We start from the raw sequence: 22349 nt of genomic DNA on the forward strand, positions 1-22349 counted from the left end.
ATCAGTCCCTCTTCCCAGGGAACTGTGAAAATTGTAGCTCTACCAGGTGAAAGCGGGCTTCCTAGCAACTCTTAGCACCCTTCACAAACTACACTTCCCGGGATTCTTTGGGGGAAGACATGGCTGCTTAAAAAGGAGTAATAGTGGAATAACTGAATTGTGTGAATGTGGCCTTAGTGTCCAATCCTCCCTTCCCTTGTTGCTGTTTTTACTTTTGTTTCTATGGTATTGTTATGCGTTGGGGGTTGAGATAGACGATTTCTGTGACTCCCCTTCCAGCCTCTGATTTGGAGCCCTGCACCTGGGAATGAAATACCCACTCTGCTGGTCAGATGAGTTCCCTTGGTCAGTCTAATAGAGTGGCCAGGTGAGTTAGTGGGCCTATCAAATGCCCATTAACTGGGCCAGGGAGAACCTCTTGTTATTGAAACTCTTCAGGAGAGCCCCACACACACACTTCCTGAGGCCAAGGAGAGGTTTGTGTTTTGAGTAGAGTCTGAGGAAAGGCTGGGAGCTGGAGGCAGGCCGAGAAGCTGGCTCTCTGCACCATGGCTTTAGGGTGCCTCCTGTAAGCCTGATGGAAAAGCAAGATCTGTTGGACTGCTGATGCTTTGAACCCCTCCACCTTAAGCTCAGGTTGGAATGTGTGTAAATAAATAAACCATATATCATAAAGACACCACAATCTCCGCTGACCTTCTTTCCAAGGAAACCAAACCCCTGGGTAAGCGCAGGGACCCCTGGAAATCTCTCACCACTCAGAGATTGGGGTGGCGCACAACAGTATCATCAAGGTGCATGGTGTGTGCATGGGCCTGAGTGTTAGGGCAAATATCAAATTAATTCACTCAACACAATAAATGAGCACACACAACTTGCAAGTCAGTTGTCAAATGCATTTTATTCATATTTTGAATCTTTTTGCTTTTAAAGGAAGTCCATAAAGCCTGAAAGAGTGCAGAATGTATCCAGATAGGCCGCTTGTGTTTAGTTCCTGCTGTAACTTGGTGTTCTGAAAGAAAATAAACAGGCTGTTAAAAGGGAGGTTGGATGCGCCACCTGGTGTTTGAAATGTTAGCAAGCAACCCCTTGGAGAATGTCCCTTCTCTCTCTGGGCCTAACGATATGAAACAAAAGCAAATGCAGTAGTAGGTTTCCCAACTTTTTCTTTTCTCCTTTAAAAAAACACCCCTAAAATGCAGCCACAGATGGTAATCAATTTGATTGGGGAAGGAAGTGAGGGAAGCATGAGGAAAAGGATGCTTATTCCTTTCCACTCCCTTGGTTTCTCTGTTCAAAATTGCCTTCCTCAAGTTGCTTTTCTGACTGCAGTAAGAGAAAATTGGGTTCTTAAATCTTTCCCCCTGTATGGAAAAACTGCACTTGGGAAGACTATATTTGAGCAGAAAAATGCCCTACAGGGAAAGCTTTATGTACCCACTCAGTCACTGCACGTGAAGTGGGCTTTAAGACGCAAAATGTCTTGGGCCAGTCCTGCTCCTCACAAGGATATTTCCCATTATTAGCTCTTCCATGATCCAGGTAGAGTACATATGACCCTCCCAACCGAGGTTCCATTGACATGTGCAGGCAGGCAAGAAGGCTTGCAGTTCCCACGAAACAAGCTGTATCTGTCAGAGTCAGCTGGGTAAATGACACATGACACACAACAAACACCAGCAACTGCACATTCTTACCACTTTGCACAAAACAAGTTAAAATGAAATTATCTGTACTGTGGTAGTAAAGGTAAAGGTGTCGCCGCACTTGTAGTGCGAGTCGTTTCCGACTCTTAGGGTGACGTCTTGCAACGTTTACTAGGCAGACCGTATATATGGGGTGGGATTGCCAGTTCCTTCCCCGGCCTTTCTTTACCCCCCAGCATATGCTGGGTACTCATTTTACCGACCACGGATGGATGGAAGGCTGAGTGGACCTCGACCCCTTTTACTGGAGATTCGACTTCCTCCTTCCGTTGGAATCGAACTCCGGCCGTGAACAGAGCTTTCGGCTGCGTCACCACCGCTTACCACTCTGCGCCATGGAGGGTCTCTGCACCATGGAGGGTCTCTATTCTGTACAGTGGTATTCTGTATTAAATTAGGGCAGATCTCCCATGGTGCATGCTGGAATAGCAAACGTGGTGCCCTGCAGATATTGTTGGACTCCCAACTACGATCATCCCTAGACACCTACTGAGATTATGGGAGTTGTATTCCAACATATGGAGGGCACCACCTTGGCTACACCTGGCATGTTATTATTATACAAATTTACAGACTGCTAAATAGCATAAAGCCATCAAAGTAGTATACAAGTTAAAAACAATAAAACCCACAAACAAAAGCTCTAAAAACAATAAAACCATTTATACCAACTCCGAAAACAACAAAACAATTTCACCAGATATAAAACTGATCAGCAAGCCACTTCAGACTTTACATGACTGTGTACTAGCTCCATGGTAAACAGACAAATTGTGGCACATGTCCCCAAGCGCTAGGAAACACACAGAAGGTATACACAACAACAAGGTACAAATAGCTGCAGTGCCCTGGGATGTGCCCACTACGAATTTGTAGATACAGATATTCTCTTCATACTTCCTGTGTTTATCATACAAATACTGATCCGAAACCAGCATACCTGCAATGCCATGTAACGCATGATGTGGCTCATATTGTCAAACTGCACATTACCCTAAAGTTAAAGGTCTAAACAATTGGCTGCTGCCAAAATGGCAGTCACATGTTTAGCTCCCCGCCCCCACCATAATATCTAGTACGGGGATGGGGAACCTGGTGCCCTCCAGATGTTGCTGAACTACAACTCCCACTATCCCTCACCATTGTTCATACTGGCTTGGACTGATGGGAATTGTAGTTCGGCAACATCTGGAGGGTTACCGTTGCCTCTGCAGGGTTAGAATTATATATAGGGAGACTCCCTCAGTAGTTGTGTTAAAGTTAAACAACGTATCTATTAGGCTAGAGTTATGCTACTCTACAAGATCCTCCGTGGCGCAGAGTGGTAAGCAGCGGTAACGTAGCCAAAGCTCTGCTCACGGCCGGAGTTTGATTCCAACGGAAGGAGGAAGTTGAATCTCCGGTAAAAGGGGTCGAGGTCCACTCAGCCTTCCATCCATCCATGGTTGGTAAAATGAGTACCCAGCATATGCTGGGGGGTAAAGAAAGCCCGGGGACGGAACTGGCAATCCCACCCCATATATATGGTCTGCCTAGTAAACGTCGCAAGACGTCACCCTAAGAGTTGGAAACGACTCACACTATAAGTGCGGGGACATCTTTACCTTTTTATGCTACTCTAGGGGCCTGGCTCTATGCTCCTTTAGCTACAAAGTAACTTCCTGTCAGGTAATAACTCTTCTTTTATTGGTCAGATCTAACTAGCTTCCTGCAGTTAGTTTTTCCTTCCAAAACTTGCTTCAGTCTGTTTCATCCATCGGTGAAGCTGGTAGCAGGCCTTGTCGCTTCAGAGGACAACACTCCTTTTTTGCCTGTCTTTCTGCCACAAGCTCTCTCTCCTACTAAGCAATCTTAAAAGTTTTCTCTCTGAAAACCCATCTTTCTCAAAGGACTATTTCTCCCATTGAATCTACCTTCTCACTAATCTTACAGTTAACAATAGAATCGTCTGCCATCAAACTTCACCATTATCACCATCCTCAGTTTGCTATCCCCAGAGACTGTAAGCTTTCTTGGAGATTCTGTTTACCATTTGTTTATTTGGTTTAATAAAATAGTTCCTGATTAAAGAGAAAGATTGAGCTGACTGTCTGACAACGTGTTTCAGAACCATGGGGCTCAGAACTGGGTCACAAATTCCCCAGCCCTGATCTAGTAGAACTCATCATGATGCCACCACATTCACTTTCCCATCCCTCCATCCACATCATTGGCTGTTTGAAAGGTTGGGTGGGTAATGCACAATGTCATGAGGTCAGGGTATTAACAGATATTATTTGTGGGGGAAATTAGGCACATGGTTGCCAGTTCTGGTGGAAACCACATGGAGGTGAAACAAGCAGAAAAAACAATGCAGCATACTACTTACCAAAGATGGGGATTTGGAAGAGGCATCAGATTTTAAGACACATTATCCACGGGGGCACCTAGCTCTCCTGGTGGCCTGCGGAAGGGTCTTGCACACCTCATCCCACAGCGGGCAACTTGGCAGCACTTCAGATCACCTTGGCAATCTCCATCTCCTTCACATTTTGGAGTCTCACAGGGATTCAGAGGCCTCTTTTCCCATGAGCCTGAGGAGCCAGACTTCTCTGAAGAGGAACGACGGAACCTTCATTCTGAGGAGCCAGACTCCTCTGAAGAGGAACGACGGAACCTTCGTTCTGAGGAGCCAGACTCCTCTGAAGAGGATTTTTTCTTTAATTTCTTGCCTTTACGTTGATGCTTGTGATGAGATGGTTTCTTATTGCGATGGTGCCAAACGTCTGGGGGAGGACACCACCCAGGTTTCACGGGCACAGTAATGAACCCTGTTTAACAAATATGCACGTGTTAGCTGGAAGTTCATTCCTTTTGTTAAGCTGATGGCCCAAGAGGGATACTTGATGTTTTCTCAGTGGGTGTGAATGGTTGAGCAGTATCTGAAGATTTCTATTGTGTGCTTGGAAGGGAACAAACATTTCTGCAACCCATTAAGAGAAGGGAACTGGGATAAGGTGAAATTGGGGATGAAGGAACAAAAGAAGTAAGATCTTTCCTTCTTTCCTTCTTTAAATAAATAAATATTATTTTGAATTACCATTAAGAGGAAAACATTTCTATTTCACATATTACTGCATACTTTCCCACTGAAGGTTTCCTGCCTCAGGCACCAAAATATCTGTGGCCAGGAAGGAGGTTGTGCTAGAACCCCATTGCCCTCTTTGTTTGCCTTAAGGGGTACAACCCAAGAAGACCACGTGAGCCTTCCAACTGGGTTTCAAGCTCTATGCTATTCCTTACTGCTGCCCTTTCGTTTCAACATTGCCATGATGTGATATAAACGAAATGCGGGGACTCACCCGGTGTTCGCACAGTCACTTCAGTGTGGACAGGCGGCAGCGCTGTGGGTGTTTGGCTGTTACCAGCAACTGGCAAAAGTAAAGACATAAAATGGTATTCTATGGAGTTAAGCAGATTAATCTGGAATAGTCTTTTCAGGGACTATTCCCTTTAGGAGTGCCGTTCTTCCCCCAGTGAGATCACAGTGTCACGCTGTTCAGATCAACGACAGAGGCCCTCCTCATTTGCCAAGAACCTAGGTTAATGAAAGTGGTGGGCACGAGGGAGAGGCCTTTCCAGTGGCTCTGTCATGGAACCCAAGGCAGCGTACACGTGGGTCTCTGGCAGTCACCCATGCAGGCACACTGAACAGACCCAGACCTGTTTAGCTTCAGCAAGGTGGTGTCCTCAGTGTGTCTACAGACTATAGATACTGAGACGAGAGAGAACACTTATGGAATAGGCTTCCAATAATCTAGTTCTAAGTAGTTAAAGTACTCTAAAAAGCCCAACTATGGAATAGCTTGGTACCAAACACCTGATTGACTACATCAGTCTTAAACAGGCCTTACATCAGGTTAAGCATCATGGCTTCCCCCAAAGAATCCTGGGCTTTGTGATTTGGTGATGAAACTGAGAATGTGCAGTTAGTGATCCCTGGGCCTGCTGTCGTGGTCCCAGGCTTCCCAGAAAAGAGGGAAATTATTAGTGGAGGAAAAGTTTGAGTCAGACCTTTAGAAATTATGGGGTCCAATCACTGTACAGATACACTGTCAGAAAGAGGATCACCACGTTTCAGAATAATGTTTGCTGCTCCTGTGGGCTCAATATGTCCATTTAAAGAAGCAAAGCAAATATCAGCTGAGTGGGGGGCAGTTTGTCCATTGCGGAAATGCACTGAGGGAAAGAATTAGCCCTTTCCTCCCTAAGCATCATGCTGCTGATCCAGATCACAAGCATCCCCCCCCCACGTAACTGTTATTTGCCAAAATGTAAAAAGATGAGAGCTCCCATCACAGATCTATAGCATCTTACCTGGTTTGGCCCTCAGGACCAACTTAGGTGTTACTTGAGTCAGTCTCTCAATTTATTTATTTGTAAATGAAAAGCAGCCTTGGAAGCTTGAACTGGGGTAGAGAAAAGCTGAGAGAGGGGCTGCTTAATCTTTTCCCTATAAGCATTGGAGTTAAGTGCTGGCAGAAACCAAACTGTATCAGTATCCCTGTTGGAGGAGCACACTTTACCGTAGATACGATCACAATGAAACTCTGGCTTTAAGAAAACAAGAAAGCTGGCACTTATTAAAGGAACTACATCTTGATAAGAGAGATCCATAGTTCTGACTAAGAGGTCCACACCAGACATTTAATGCAAATCCAATGCTCATTTAAAGGATGTGACTTCTCAAAAAGAATCATGGGAAGTGTAGTTTGTTAGGGGTGGTAGGAATGAGGTTGGTAACCCCAAGAGTATCAGTCTAACGCTGGAAGAAGATCAACACAGGTTACAATGAGAAAGAACAGTCTAGGAAGCATGGAGATTCCTCTCTCTGTCAATATTTCCCATGCAGACACATCGGCCTTCAGCGCAAGCTGAGTTGCACCCCAACACTTCCAACATTCCCTTCCTACTGGCTGTGCACTCAAACCTGTCCTCACACCCAGCTGCTTTTCGACCCACCCACACAGAAAAAGATATGGGGTTTCTGACTCCCTTAAAAATGGATTTATGACACAGGAATCAGGCAGAGTTGCCAGGGCCAGGGCTTATAAAAAAACACAGATGTTGGCTTACTGGTTGTTTCGGCCGCTACAGTAGTTGCTGGTTCAGTACTGATAGCCTCTGGAGGAGAAGAAAAGGATGAGATCAACTTAGATGACACTTTCCTTAAAACTCCTAGAGCACTTTTTTCACAGCAGAGAGTTTATTAACAGATGTAGTTCATGGAAACTCCACCAACTTTGATTCTACTGAGAAGATCAGGGAGAGGATACGGAGGCTAAAAATAAACACTAGTTCTTCCCGGTTAAAAGGCTGAGTTACAAAGACAGCTTTGCCCATTGGTGCGTTTGCATATATCCCACTACCGGCACTTTCCAGGGATGTCGGGATGAGTGGCTCAGAGAGGCACATGTTACCACATTCTTCCAAGCTACACAGGAAGTGGATTGGACTGTGAAAGACCAACCCAAATTGTGTTTGCATTTTGACAAATTTGTAGGGCAGTACAATATCTCAGAGAGGAGGTCAGGTCTCCTGCTCCCCTGGTGCATTCTCTATAGCTGCCCAATTTTCCTGCTTTTTAAGTTTGTTAGAAATATCTGTTGGCTATAGGCATGTTCTTAAACTGCAAGGTTTTTTTTTGTCTATTAGTGAATTTCTCTGCTTTTTAATCTGGGAGGTAAGAAATTGGATCCTGTGCAAGTTTGCTGAGAATGGAGTGATTATTTGCATCCTTATTGAATTCAGTGAGGTTTACTCCCCTGAAATCATCCTTAGGATAGGTGAAATTGACCATGGGGGAGGAGGAGGGGGAGGGGAGAGTAGAGGGGAGGAGGAAGGGGGAGAGGTTAGCAGAAGGAGGGAAAGGGGGAGGGGGAAGGAGGAAATTAGAAGGGAGGAAGGAGGGAATTGGAAGGGGAGGGGTGAAGGAAGGTGGAGGGAAGGGGCAAAAGGGAGATGATGGGGAGGAGCAGGAGGGGAGGGCAGGTTTGATCATTTGTCTGCTTATTGAGTTCAATGATATTTACTCCCGTGCAATAATGCTTAGGGTAGGAAAAACTGACCATGGGGGAGGAGGGAATTGGAAGGGGATGGGGGAGGGGAAGGAGGAGGGAAAGGGCAAGAGGGAGGGGATAGGACAGAGGAGGAGGAGGGGAGGGCAGGTTTGATCATTTGCATGCTTTTTGAGTTCAGTGGGATTTACTTCTGTGCAATCATGCTTAGGATGGGTGAAACTGACCTGGGGGAGGGGCAGGGAGGGGATGGGGAGGAGATTGGATGGGTGGGCACTGGGCAAAGGGGAAGTCCCTTTCCTTTACAAAAGGAAAACATTGTGAACAGTATCATTGCTTTTCAGGGTTTCCTCCACCTTTTTATTCATGTAGGCACATGTAGCGTCCCACCCAAATTTAAACCAAGGCTGTCCGTGGCCACATCCACACCAGGCCTTTATTTCACTTTAGGCAGTCATGGCTTCTCCCAAAGAATCCTGGGAAGTGTAGTTAGCGAAGGGTGCTGAGAGTTGCTAGGAGATGCCCTGTTCCCCTCACAGAGCTTCAGTCAGAGCAGCTGACTGTTAAACCACTCTGGCCACTGGAGCTCTGTCAGGGGAATAAGAGTCTCCTCTTAGCACCCTTCACAAACTACACTTCCCAAGATACTTTGGGGGAAGCCATGAAATAAAGATCTGGGATGAGTGTGGCCCCCTGATTATTGAAAGGCAGTGGGGACGGAATGATACTCTGCAAGCGTCTTGTTGCACAGCCTCCAGGAGTTTGGATTAGCAAACCTTTTTTGAGATAATGCTGAGCAGCAGTAATCTGCTGGCTTCTGACTAATGCATGAAATGCAAGTTGTGGGAAGCGGTTGCTCCCTCAGCTTTGAATTTCTTTTTACAGGAGTCCAGAAATCTTTCGATCCACTAAGAGTGGGAAAACATAGGTAGGTATGCAAAAGAGGAATGGATGTGTATTGGTTGAATTGAATACTCTTGCTCCAAACTGACTTTGACAGAAATGAGATGCACCATCCAGAGAATCACGCAATATAATTCTCACTAGGCTGTACCACTGCAGTTTACATACTGAGGATCCTACTCCCCTCTATGTAAAAACAAAGAACACCGCTCAAACTAGCAGCTCTCTCAAGAAGAGCATTCCATCAACAAGGCCAACCCTAGTAATAAGGACCCTCCATGGCGCAGAGTAGTAAGCGGCGGTAATGCAGCCTAAGCTCTGCTCACGGCCGGAGTTCGATTCCAACAGAAGGAGGAAGTCGACTCTCCGGTAAAAGGGGTCGAGGTCCACTCTGCCTTCCATCCATCCGTGGTCGGTAAAATGAGTACCTGGCATATGCTGGGGGGTAAAGAAAGGCCGGGGAAGGAACTGGCAATCCCACCCCATATATACAGTCTGCCTAGTAAACGTTGCAAGATATCACCCTAAGAGTCGGAAACAACTTGCACTTTAAGTGCGGGGACACCTTTACCTTTAGTAATAAGCAGGGCAAGACAGCCTACCCTTAGGCAGATCACTTTGATCAGTGGAGGGCAACCTAGAAGTACCATCTCATCAGGAGGCCCATTCCACACACCATAGGAACTGGGCCTTTAGTGTTGTGATACCTACCCTCTGGAATTGCCTCCCTTTAAATATTAGACAGGGTCTGTCTCTGTTGTTTCTTCAGCACCTATTGAAGACCTTCCTCTTTCGCACAGATACCGCGATCGCAGAGTATATTGGAATTGTTTTTAAGATTTTCATTCTTAAGATGTTTTCAGGAAGCATTGTTTTTAAGACCTTTTAGGATGTTCTTACTGCTTTATCATTTGTTGTTTGCCACCCTGGGCTCCTTTTGGGAGGAAGGGCAGGATATAAATTTAAATAAATAAATATGAATTTGAATTACCATTAAGAGGAAAACATTTCTATTTCATGTATTACTGCATACTTTCCCACCGAAGGTTTCCTGCCTCAGGCACTAAAATATCTGTGGCCAGGAAGGAGGTTGTGCTAGAACCCCATTGCCCTCTTTGCCTGCCTTAAGGGGTACAACCCAAGAAGACCATGTGAGCCTTCCAACTGGGTTTCAAGCTCTAAGCCATTCCTTACTGCTGCCCTTTCGTTTCAACATTGCCATGATGTGATATAAACGAAATGCGGGGACTCACCCGGTGTTCGCACAGTCACTTCAGTGTGGACAGGCGGCAGTGCTGTGGGTGTTTGGCTGTTACCTGCATCTGGCAAAAGTAAAGAAATAAAATGATATTCTATGAAGTTAAGCAGATTAATCTGGAATAGTCTTTTCAGGGACTATTCCCTTTAGGAGTGCCGTTCTTCCCCCAGTGAGATCACAGTGTCACGCTGTTCAGATCAACGACAGAGGCTCTCCTCATTTGCCAAGAACCTAGGTTAATGAAAGTGGTGGGCACGAGGGAGAGGCCTTTCCAGTGGCTCTGTCATGGAACCCAAGGCAGCGTACACGTGGGTCTCTGGCAGTCACCCATGCAGGCAAACTGAACAGACCCAGACCTGTTTAGCTTCAGCAAGGTGGTGTCCTCAGTGTGTCTTCAGACTATAGATATTGAGAGGACACTTAGGAATAGGATCCCAGTAGTCTAGGTCTAGGTAGTTAAAGCACTATAAGAAGCTAAATTGTGGAATAGCTCAACACCAAAACCTAATGGGCTACATCAGTCTTAACCAGGTTTTGTAAAATGGAAATCGACTGCTTCAAGTCGATCCCGACTTATGGTGACTCTATGAATAGGGATTTCATGGTAAACGGTATTCAGAGGCGGTTTACCACTGCCTCCCTCTGAGGCTAATCCTCCCCAGTTGGCTAGGGTCTGCTCAGCTTGCCACAGCTGCACAAGCCAGCCCCTTCCTTGTCCGCAACTGCCAGCTGGGGGGCAACTGGGCTCCTTGGGACTATGCAGCTTGCCCACAGCTGTACAGATGGCAGGGCACGAAACTCCTGAGCCATTCACTGTGTGGGTCTTATATCAGTTTAATTGTCATAGTATCCCCCAAAGAATCCTAGGCTTTGTGATTTAGTGATGAAACTTAGAATTTGCTATTAGTGATCCCTGCACCTGCTGTCACGGTCTAGGGTTGCCAGGTTCTTGGCCTGAGACTGTTCCTGTATCTTTAGGAGAAGAGAAAGTCAGCCAAGTGCAGGTGTTCTTGCAACTCTGTAATGAGAAAAACCACAAGGTGGAATTTTCCCTCTTTCCCCCTCCACACCTTTTAAAGATACAGAAGACCTCTTGGTTGCCAGGCCCAGCCTCCAAGAGGTCTTCTGTATCTTTAAAAGTTGTGGAGGAGGAAGGGAGAATTCCACCTTGCGGTTTTTCTCATTACAGAGTTGCAAGAACACCTGCACTTGGCTGACTTTCTCTTCTCCTAAAGATACAGGAACAGTCTCAGGCCATGGACCTGGCAACCCTATCACAGTCCCAGGCTTCCCAGAAAAGGGAAATTATTAGTTGACTAAAAGTTTAGGGGCTCATCCAGACGACTGTAAAATGTGTGACATGATCGCTTTGTGTTTTCATTATTTTTCGGTTGTCCATATGACGCCGTGCGCTTTTGCGTGTTTTCGCGCGGTTAAATCCGCTCCTGCAATACCGCAAATCATGTGATTTGCTTTTTTAAACTGGGAATAATCTGCTGTACCTTCAGGCGCTCGGATGCAATACCGCGGACTTTACAGCTGTGGGCGTTTGATGGGCAGTTCTTGGGCGGTTCCCCATATCCCTTCCCTCATTCTCAGCCAATCATGTATTTCCACTGTTGTGCATGTGCGCGAATGTCCGGGGAAAGCCCAGGAAAAAGGAACCTATCAGAGCAATGGTGTGGTGTTGGGGGGGCTCCCTGCAACTTCTACTGCGCAGATGCAAAAAAGCACATTTGCGCAGAAGCAGCAACAGCGGTTAATTTTTAGCCAGCCTGTAAACTGGGCAGCAGCTTAGGGTGAGATCTGCAATTGTGGTTGTTTGTAAAAATTTTCAAAGGAAAAAATATTTATCTTTGCCTAACCTCCACCCCCCACCTCCCACATCCCACATCAAATGCCCTTCTTGAACATATTGGTCTTTGCTTCCAGGCATCCAGAGTCGAGGGAGGGGGGGGAAGAGAAATAGAGGCTTTCCTCTTGGATTACAGACACTCACAGCACCCTTAGTCAATTTCACTTTCCTCCCTGAATCTTGTCAATTTCAACCACAGCCTGCAGGCTCTCCCCAGCCCAGCTGAGCTGAAAAGCATACAGTAGCTTTTGCCAAATATCACAAATACAAGCAAAAAACCCACAGGAATTATTGGCATATAAGTGGTTTGCTAGAGGTCTCAGCCACCCACAACCATAGAGACTGGTGGTCTACCTTCCTAGACATGACACATCGTTACTTGCTGTTCTGAAGAAATAAGTGGAATTGCAAGCATGTGTATCTCCAGAAACGTTAAAGGTAGAAAAGCATACAGTTGGTTTTGCGAAATATCGCAAATACAAACAAACAAAAATACAGGAATTATAGGCATGTAAGTGGTTTGCATGTTTCTTTTATCAGAGGGAACACCGCAAAGCCCATGCTGGTCGTTTCAGCGCAGATTGACACAGCAGCACGCAGGGCTGTTTGCCCTCATTCCCTGCCCGAGCCAAGAGCGGCCACCCATGGGGGGGAGCTGTTTGCTTCCCTCAGGGGCAGCATTCCTGCCTCCGAGCTGCATAATGGTCCGGGGCTGAACTCTGCAATGAATGAGCCCAAGGGTTACGGGGGATTCACCCAGCGATTACAAGCGCTGATCCCTTGCACTGCCCACAATCCCCCTGGATGGTCAGGGGCACCTGGAGACACACCCCCTGCCGGTGCTGCTCCAGAGTGATGAGCGACAAGGAACTCCATTACAGCCACTACTACCAAACCATCAGGAAATTAAAACTTTCGCACTCGTACGTTCAAGCGCATGTGCCTTGTTGTGCTTTGTTGCAAAGGGGGAGAGGAGCATACATCATATTTTTGCGGACCAATTGGCTGATAGGGGGAGTGTTATGGGCGGAGCTGGGGAAAAGCGAGAAGAAGTACGGGTCCTCTCGCTGCGTGTGTGGGCACAAAAAAAGTAGGTTTTTTTATTGGGAAACAGCGAACAAACAGGCAAAGTGAGGACTGTCAGATGACAAACCGGATATGGAAACCGTGGATTATCCCGCTCCATTTGGATGAACCCTAGGTCAAGCCATGGAGATAGTCAATGGCACTGAAATCTTATAGAATGGTATTCAATGCTAATACTATGTAGAGTAAACCCATTGAATAGACAGGACTAACTTTGGTTCATTAATTTAAGTGAGTCTACTCTGAGTAAGACAGCTGAATACAACCCATAGAATTAACCAGTCTCATCACATCCTAAATAGCTAGGGAAAATCTCACTGTAGCCTCCTTAAAGTAATGCAAGACTTACCAAAACAAATGCCATCTTTTCTCTCACAATGAGAACTACCACTTTTTTAAAAAAGTAGGCAGAGGCTGTGAGCCTGTTAACAGCTGCAAAACATGCAAATCAGCACATGATGTTTTCCTCAGCATAGAGATGAACTGATGGAAACTGTGTCACCTGTTAACTTCTACAGACCCTGCAGCTGTTAAAATGCTTCCTACCTTTTTTTTTAAAGTGGTTTCCATTCCAAACATCTCCTTAGCCATGCATAAAGCTGCCAGGTTTGACGGTTCCCCCCCCCCCTTGCAGGTCAGCTGCCTGGCAAGTTTTCAGCAGTGAAGCTTTTCCCACGACTATCTTGATATTAGGAAATGCTTCACTTGTTTAAGTTCTATTGTTATAGGCACAATGCTCTTCCCAAAATAAGTTTGTTTGTTTGTTTGTTTGTTTATTAAATTTATACCCACTCTTCGTCCTAGAAGGAGCCCAGGGTAGCAAATCCCATGGCTGAAATTCTATGTGCACTTTCCTAGGACCATATCCTACTGAGTTGCGTAGGATCCAGATAATTCCTTATATCCCACACTGACACTTGTGTTTATGCTGCTGCTATGGGTGTAGCCAGTGTGGTGTATCGTCTAAAGCAGCCTTTCCCAATCAGTGTGCCTCCAGATGTTGTTGGACTACAACTCCCATCTTCCTGACCATTGGCAATGCTAGCTGAGGCTGATGGGAGTTGTGGTCCAACAACATCTGGAGGCACACTGGTTGGGAAAGGCTGTTCTAAAGTGTTGGACTAGGACCTGGGAGGGGTTCAAATCCCTTCTCAGCCATAAAGCTTATTGGGTCACCTTAGATCTGTGGTTTAACATAACTTACTCGCAGGATTGTTTTGTGAGGATAAAATGGGGAGGGGAAGAACTGTGTATGCCACTTTAAGCTCCTTAGAGGAAAGGTGGGGTAAATGTAATAATAAAATAAATAAATATTTTTAAAAGCTGCTAAACCAACGAGCTACGGCAAGCATCAATAGCAGATCCTCAGGATACAAGTCTTACTGCTGCCCTTGTAGGACATTCCAAATTAGAGCTATGCATGGCCTCACCTCTCAGCTGCCCCCCCTCTCCCCTATAAAATTTCAAACACTCCACCCTAATTTCAATTTCTAGGGGAAATGTGGGTGAAACCCATGCAAATGGAGATAATGTTAGACCTTAGCAATCTAAAACAAAGTTATTAGTTCCTTCCTCTTTGCCTTTCCCAGTTATTATTTTCTTACTGACTCCTGCTCTGCACAACATTCCAACAGCTCCTCCTTCCTTTTTTAAGCAACAGCTGTATTTCACACTGGTCTAGAAACACCGCTCCCTATTGCTGTTTTGGCTGATCCATTCATTATGAGAATGGTGGGTCTTAATTGGCTAGAAGGAGCCAATCATATAGCTGGGCAAGGGTGGGGTGGCCAATGGGAAGGATGGTGGTAAAACTCTGGGGTCATAAAAGAAGTAGGCAAGGCAGGTGGCAAAACTGGATGCTGTTGTAGGAGAGGAGGTAGGTAGGTAGGTAGGTAGGTAGGTAGGTAGGTAGGTAGGTAGGTAGGTAGGTAGGTAGGTAGGTAGGTAGGTAGGTAGGTAGGTAGGTAGGTAGGTAGGTAGGTAGGTAGGTAGGTAGGTAGGTAGGTGATTGTGCCTGTCTTGCAGAGGAATAAAATGGTATGGGCTTGGCTTATAAAGGGTGTGAAGAAAGAAAAAGACTTTGTTTTCCCTTTAAGGGTCTACATTCAGTTGAAGTTATGCTTTGTTGCCCTACAATGAAAGTGTATCTGGGGGTTGGTGAGGACAGTGTGCTATGAGGGAGGGATGGCTTCAAAGTGCGATGGGCTGTCTCTGCCAGGAATGGCCTTACCTTTGGGTAGTCTGAAGTGGCTGAATGGGGTAATGGGTGTGGGACTGAGCAGCTGATGAAATGTTTAGAGGGCAGAGTCGTGTGTACTCTGTGGTCTGTCCTGGACCCCTAAGTGGTCCTGCTGCCCTTGGGTGTAGGGCAGGGTGTTGACCTGGTGGCAGTATGGATATCAGGCTTGACTATCTGTCCATCTAGCTTCTTTAGGCTATGGGAAGAGGGGTAGCTCAGTAGCAGAGCATCTGCTCTGCATGCAGAAGGTTCTGGAATTAATCTGAGATAGAGCTGTGAGAGACCCCCTGGCTCTAATGACAACACTGTCAGATGGACCAAGGGTCTGACTTGGTATAAGGCAGCTTCCTAGGGGTGAGAGAAGGTGTGCCATCTTAGTCTTTTGCCTCTAGTGGCCAAAAGATTTCAGCTGCCCCTCTTCTGTCACTATGGTTTCTCGCAGGGCTTTTGCACCTCTTAATAGGTGAGTGAAAGGCAGAAATTCAGTAGATTGAACTTCTCCTAGGATGGAGGTAAGGGGGGGGGAGATCACCTGTTAAAAGGGTTTGTCTTCTGGCCGAGTTCCTAACCCTTTTAGCACCTGCATAATAGACAAACATTAACCCCATAGTTGCCTCTAAAAGGTAGAGGCTCTGTGCCTTTAACAGCTGAATGCCAAGGCAGAAATGGGCTGGTGGAACACTTTCCATTACAGCAAGCTTGGAAATCCTTCACCTGTGTTCTAGCTGTTTAAAAAAACAAGGACTTCTTCTTCCCCTTTAATGAAATGACAAACCCACATGGGAAAGAAAACAGTGTAATGGGGACTCAAAGTTCCTGCCTTCTGGCTGGGCCTTTAATAACACTGGTTGTACCTGGTGCTTTTTCTGCTGTACAGATGCAGTGTTGGAGAAGGATCCACCTGTCTGTGCTATGCAGCTGTGAAAGGCACAGGAAGCGGTGCCTCTAGAGGTTACTGTAAATATGGGGGTGGGCTGGGAAGAACTAGGCATGTTGGCCCCTGAACTGTAAAAACATTTTTGGAGTGGGGCTATCTAGAGTGGAGAGGTCCTTCAACCACAGGCAGGGTTAACAAGATTTGCTTGAAGTAAAAATGTCACTTCCTGTCTATCATCTTCCGCAGCGGATCCATGGCAAATCCATCAAAGACCCCCATCAAGACCCCTGGCCGCCATTCCTCCCTGACCTCGGAGGGGTCGCTGGGCCAGGTTTCCTGCAGCCATTGTCGCCCAGGTATCTGTCCCTCGAGGGGCTCCCTGCTTCGCAAACAGGTCTCTGGCACATCCCTCCACCCCGAGCGGCAAGCTCGTGCGGCCCAACCCGCCATGCCCCGGTGCCGCCGGTCAGAATCTGTTCCTGAACCGGACCCAGTACTGGTATTTCTGGTCCAGGCCATGGCCCAGACAGGCATCCCACTCTCTGAGGCAGAGTTCTTTGAGGGCATCGTCGTGCGTCCGTTGGGCGTTAGACAGTCACTTCCATCTGTTGTCCAGCTCCACGGGAATGTGCTTCCTGCCTTGGGCCGGCGCCATGAGTCTGCTCTACAGCATGCTGTCCGCAACCGTGATGCTTTTGTCTTCCTCCATGAGGCTACAGCAGGGGATGGGCGGGCTGCCCTTGGCATCTCCCTCCTGCCTCTTGATCGGGTTGGGCAGTCTCCCCTGCTGCTGGGGATAGAGTTCCTGAAGCAGCTGAGCCAAGCTTCAGTGGCCCGTGCTGTGGCCCATGTGCTGAACAAAGGGCATGTCTTGTTCCACAGGGTGCTGGCCGTGGTAACTCCTGGGAATGCCCACATGATCCAAGCCTTTGTCGACAGTGGGATTTTGGGCGCACTGTTACCAGCTGCCCTCCATGTGCCCTGTCTGTTGCATCAGCTGGAGCTGGTGATGGAGCTATGGCCAGCCAGGTTGGAAAAGATGGCGATGGTGCTGCGCCTTCTACAGGATGCATTTGGGCGGTGGGCTGCTCTCCGTCACCGTTATCAGCTCTTCCTGCAGGAGCGTGAGCTGGAGCTATCTTTGCCTCTGCCCAGCATGTGGACCGGCCCAGAGGCTTGGCTGGAGAAAGCAATCGGCCTTGCCAAACATCTTCCTGTTCTGATGGAGTTTGTAGCAGCTGGTGAAGAAGAGGGCGCTACAATGGCAATGCTGCAGAAGCTCCTTGGAGAGAGCAGTCAGGAGCTGGTGGCAGAAGCAACCTTTGTAGTGGAACATGGCATGGTTCTCTTGAGCATGGCACAGTTCCTCCACAAGACAGGCGAGCCACTGGCACACCGGGTCTATGCTGAGCTGGATGCCTTGCACATTGCTCTTTCCTACCATGTGGACATGGGGTTTGGCCCTAACACCAGAAGCCAATTAGCTCTGTGCCAGCCGCATCTTGCTGAGCAGTTCCATGGGATCCTGGCTTGTAGCCTGACCCGCCTGAAGCACTTGCTTAACTCCCATCCTGCAATGCCCACCTTGAGAGCAGTGCGGGCTCTCGATCCTAAGCAAGTGGGTGCTGTGGGCTGGGGCCGGCTGCAGCATGAGCAGGGGATCCCTGGGCTAGCAGAGGTGCCAGAGGTTGAATGGTTCCGATACCAACATCTGGCTGAGGCTGCTCCTGCTAATGTCTGCCTGCCCCAGTGGTGGGAGGCGCAAGCTGAGCAGCTCCCCATGCTGAGTACCCTGGCTCAGCGATACCTCTGGCTGCCAGTGTGTTTGCCCAGCTCCCCTTTCCTCCCAGGAGACATACTTAGCCTAACAGATGCTGAGGAGGGGCTTACAGATGAGAGTGTCCGGCTGTGGCGCATGCTTAGGTATAACCGCAATCTCTGTTAGCTGACAGCTTCAACTTTTGTCTAATTCTTGCTGGTGACCTTAAGTCCATTTTGAACGGCATTGAGGACTCGTGGCCTGCCAACTTCTTTGCAGTTTCACCTCTAGAATCTCACGCTCGCTGCATCTGCTTTCCTCCTTGTCCCTAGAGCGCTTAAGCTTGTTAACCAGATGGGAAGCCACAGTCTTGTTTGGGAATAAAATATTGGCATGAAAATGTTTCTTGTTCCTTGCTTTTAATAGTCATAAGACCCTATCAACCAATGGGGGGTTGTGACACAATAGAGAGAACTTGGAGTACTGTCACCAAGTTGTGGGTCTCTACTAATGGGGTGAGGGTGGGGCCATCCAGATCTCAGAGGCATGTTGTCCTGTGCTTGGTAACATCTAGAAGTTGTAAAGGCTTCCCAGATTTATCAAGTGCAGTCAAGAGTGCAGCTCCGCTTAATCCTGAATTTTCTTTATGTGGCTACAGCAGTTTGACATTGAGGTAGTTCTAGCTGCGACCCTATGGGGGGAGTAGGGTTGTTCCAGTATCAGTGTGGGGTTGAGACCATGGCTGCTGTGCTTTTTGATGATTTTTGGCAAGTGACACTTGTCATGCAAGCATTTTTTAAAAACTGCATCTGCTTGAAATTCTGCATAGCTATGAAAAGTATAAGCACTCTGTTCCGATTTCAGAATTGTTATTGATATTGTCATTTAGTAGTAAGACAACAAATCTCGCCAACTACAGGTGTCTTTACATAGGAAGCTGCCTTGATCAGAGTCAGACCAATTGGCCCGTCTAGCTCAGTGTCATCTACGCTGACTGGCAGTGGCTCTGAGCCCAGGCTTTCAGACGGGACATTTCCTGCCCAACCTGGAGACGCTGGAGATTGAACCTGGGACCTTTTGCATGCAAAGCAGATGCTCTGCCACGGTACTTCCCCTACAACCATACTGTGACAAGACAAAGTAGTTCAAGTAAGTTACAGGTTAGCAACTAGAGACCATGGGCCGAGGGCTGGCATACTTCCTTTCTCCTCTGCCCCCAGTTGGCAACCTAAAGGTAAAAGGTGTGTGTGTGTGGAGGTATTGGTGGCTGAACCAGCTCCTTGCTGCCAACCCCCACTTTAGGGAATAGGGAGGACTTTTGTAGGTGGGAGGGAGGGCAAATAGTGTGTGTATATGTTGACCTTGGATGCGACCAAGAAATAAGAGCTGATGTATGCTACGCATGCATACTGCTTCAAATTTCAAAAACAGTTGACAAAACACTTTGCTATATTCTTGTTCAAAAAGGGCAGAAACTCTGGAAGTGCGACTTCAAAAAAATATTCAGAACCCAGATCAAGATCAAACTATCTTCCCAAAGCCTGAAAGAATAGGACAGGGGTTTTGGAGGGTGGGGGGTTGGCCCGGTGCTTGAAAGGCAATAGAGATGAAGGCACCAGGTGGCTCTCCTGGGACAGAGTTTTAACCACAGAAAAGGCTTAATTTCTGCTCACCTGCTAAGACTTTCCTCTGCTAAAAGAATTGCATTTTGTTATGTTTTACAGAAAGCAGAACCCAAGCTAAGTCTCCTCAATGAGGGACACTTATGCAAATGCAGGATTTAAGAACCAAAAATCCGAGAGCTTTTTTTAAAATTAGAGTATTTCCATGCCTCGGTGTGTTTCCAGACTTAAGCTACTTCCAGACTGTTTCTATTTTCAAGTGGGATTCAGTCAAATCCCAGCAAACTCAGGGTGCATAATTAAAGTTGATTAGGGGCTCTTGGACAACAAACCCGATCCCACCCACCCCCCAAAAACCCTGACTTTTTGCGATAAGTGATGTGGGAAAAAGCACTGGAGAGTGTGGGTCTGTGGGATAATGATCACTTGATGCAACATTGTATAACCTCCCCGCAATCTGTGTGCAAACAAATTGGGACGAATGCTCAATAAACAGGTTATCTGGAAGTGACCTTCATTGAAATGTACATCTTGAATGGAATGGCTAAGAAAACCTGTTTTCCCAGAGGTACTAAAGCAGCAACAGCCTTAACCTTCATCCAATTTCTGTGTGAGCAAAAACCTACTCCTGCTATAGTTTTCATTTCATTTACACTTAAGTAGACCTCTAGGACACTGTCACAAATTGTCACCCATACAATATCTCCAAATTTCAGCCAGTTATTACCACCTGGGGCATAAAATGTCCCAGAAATGCATTGGGGTGTATTTACTACCCCAATCCATGTTAGTGGAATTGAGCAGCAAAACACCCTGTTTTTTCCATAGAAAGATGGTCAGGAACAGGTCAACAAACAGCAACAGTCTGCCTCCTCTGAATAAGTGTTTCCTGGCTCTAGGTGTTTGGGTATTGCCAAGCACATGTCTCATGACACTACAGGCACAAATGTTATTTGGGGTGGAGGTATCAGCCCACCATATGTTGGAAATCTCATTGGGGTAGAAAATACACTCCCAAAACTGTTAGTGTGATTTTTCTGTCCTCAGCATTGGATGACAGTTTAAAATGTTTTTTGGGTCATTCAACATGCTGAAACAGCGCCACCAATTTTTTCTTCCCCCTTCTGTTTTTATCAGCCAGAAAAGGAGTAGCTGGAGGGAGGTTGCTTCTTCTTTCCCCCTCCCCCAAATAATCTGGCTTCAATTGCCAGCTGACCTGGGCTTTCAACCACAACAGAAGCCCACTCTGATCACACCTATCCGGCAAAGGACTAAGCAGTGCATTTGTGTGTGTATCCCTGTGTGTGTAAATTCTATATTTTTTTCTATTACCTGTTCCTTGAAGACCTTGGTTATTATTTGATTGCAAGTTCGGGTATACATCTGCAAAATAGCATTTTATAAAGATCTTCATTTCAAGGGAAGAGGATTTATGCAGGGATTAATTCTGGAGCAAAACATGCTTTACAGAACAAGTTTTCAAGGAATCCCTTTTGAAAGCCACTGTCCTGTTGACAAAGATCTTCTAAAGGAGAGAGGAGGTGCACAGATGTATGGTGAAGGGTTCTGTACTGCTCTTGCCCTGTTGGGAAAGAACGCTCTGTGTCTATAGATTCTGGCAATATTGAGAAAAGGTGAAACTTCCTTTGAGATGAAGAATGCAGTGGGGGGACCATTTACAGAGTGGGGGACTCTTCACCTGCCATTTTTTCCTTGGAAATACCTCTCCTGACTTCTCTTGCTCCTCAACTAGGCTCCTTTCTGGTTTTGGAGGGGAAAGTATTTTAAGCAGCCTAGGAGAGCGCATTTGCGCAGGAGAATCTGTGGGTGGGGAAAGGATCAAGCACTCTCATATATATTTATATATATATATATATATATTATATATATTTAATTTCTTCGTCGCCTATCTGGCCAATGGCCACTCTAGGCGACTTACAAAATTGTTAAAATACAATTGATAAAATACAGTAATACAATATAAAAACAACACATCTGCAGCAACAATATTAAAACTGGGCAGGAGGCATTTCAGTTATAACAATTAACCCTCCCCAGATACCCCGAAGGCCTGCTGAAAGAGCCAGGTCTTTAAGGCTTTCCGAAACACATTTAAAGAAGAGGCGTGCCGGAGATCTTGTGGGAGGGAGTTCCAAAGAGTGGGGGCCGCCACTGAGAATGCCCTATCTCTTGTACCCGCCAATCTGGCTGTTTTTGTTGGCGGGATTGAGAGAAGGCCCTGTGTGGCCGATCTTGTCGGGCGGCATAATTGGTGGCGTTGAAGGCGCTCCGTGAGATAAACTGGGCCGGAACCGTGTAGGGATTTAAAGGTCAATACCAACACCTTGAATTGGGCTCGGAAAACAACTGGTAGCCAGTGTAGGTCGAACAACACTGGTGTGATGTGATCTCGGCGGCGACTATTCATAAGTAGTCGAGCCGCCGCATTTTGTATCAGTTGTAATTTCCGGACAGTTTTCAAGGGTATCCCCACGTAGAGCGCATTACAGTAGTCCAAACGAGAGGTGACCAGGGCGTGTACCACTAGTGGGAGCTGGTGAACAGGAAGGTAGGGTTGCAGCCTTCGTATGAGGTGTAGTTGGTACCAGGCTGCCCGGCTCACTGCCGAAATCTGAGCCTCCATGGACAGCCTGGAATCAAGCACAACCCCAAGGCTGAGGACCTGGTCCTTTAGGGGTAGACTCACCCCGTTGAACTTCAGGTCAATGTCGCCCAACCTTCTCTTGTCCCCCACAAGTAGTACCTCGGTCTTATCAGGGTTCAACTTCAGCTTGTTCCTTCCCATCCATCCACTCACAGATTCCAGGCACTTGGACAAGGTCTCCACAGCCAACTCTGGTGGAGATTTAAACGAGAGATAGAGCTGAGTGTCATCCGCATATTGATGACACTGCAGCCCAAATCTCCTGATGATTGCCCCCAGCGGCTTCATATAGATGTTAAATAGCATGGGAGAGAGGATAGAGC

General features: G+C 46.8%; 1 protein-coding gene and 1 long non-coding RNA gene across 4 annotated transcripts; one reads left to right on the top strand and one right to left on the bottom strand.

Annotated features, from left to right (window-relative positions):
• Positions 1 to 893: 893 nt before the first annotated feature.
• LOC133388798 (uncharacterized) lies at positions 894 to 13301 on the bottom strand. Its single transcript, XR_009763938.1, has 6 exons — positions 13214 to 13301; positions 9919 to 9987; positions 6822 to 6869; positions 5048 to 5116; positions 4075 to 4516; positions 894 to 1012 (listed from the first exon to the last, which is right to left on the bottom strand). It is a non-coding gene; the product is annotated as an uncharacterized LOC133388798 (long non-coding RNA).
• A 1363-nt stretch (positions 13302 to 14664) lies between these two features.
• LOC133388781 (uncharacterized) lies at positions 14665 to 18139 on the top strand. 3 transcript variants are annotated; one of them, XM_061635129.1, is made up of 2 exons: positions 14665 to 14740; positions 16227 to 18139. In XM_061635129.1, exon 2 carries the CDS (start codon positions 16234 to 16236, stop codon positions 17923 to 17925), a length of 1692 nt encoding a protein of 563 aa, XP_061491113.1. In that variant the 5' UTR covers positions 14665 to 14740; positions 16227 to 16233; the 3' UTR covers positions 17926 to 18139. The 3 variants fall into 3 exon arrangements, with proteins under 3 accessions (XP_061491113.1, XP_061491104.1, XP_061491094.1); XM_061635120.1 differs by lacking the exon at positions 14665 to 14740 and adding an exon at positions 15100 to 15123; XM_061635110.1 differs by lacking the exon at positions 14665 to 14740 and adding an exon at positions 15472 to 15566.
• Positions 18140 to 22349: the final 4210 nt, after the last annotated feature.

The sequence above is a fragment of the Rhineura floridana genome, chromosome 1 (assembly GCF_030035675.1).
Source record: "Rhineura floridana isolate rRhiFlo1 chromosome 1, rRhiFlo1.hap2, whole genome shotgun sequence".
Classification (NCBI taxonomy): Eukaryota; Metazoa; Chordata; class Lepidosauria; order Squamata; family Rhineuridae; genus Rhineura; species Rhineura floridana.

Excerpts from the sequence above, each read along its gene's own strand:
- LOC133388781 (XM_061635110.1), top strand. The coding sequence starts at position 15,532 with ATGGTTTCTCGCAGGGCTTTTGCACCTCTTAATAG. Across the intron at positions 15,567-16,226 it reads GCTTTTGCACCTCTTAATAG|CGGATCCATGGCAAATCCAT; the intron begins GTGAGTGAAAGG and ends CATCTTCCGCAG.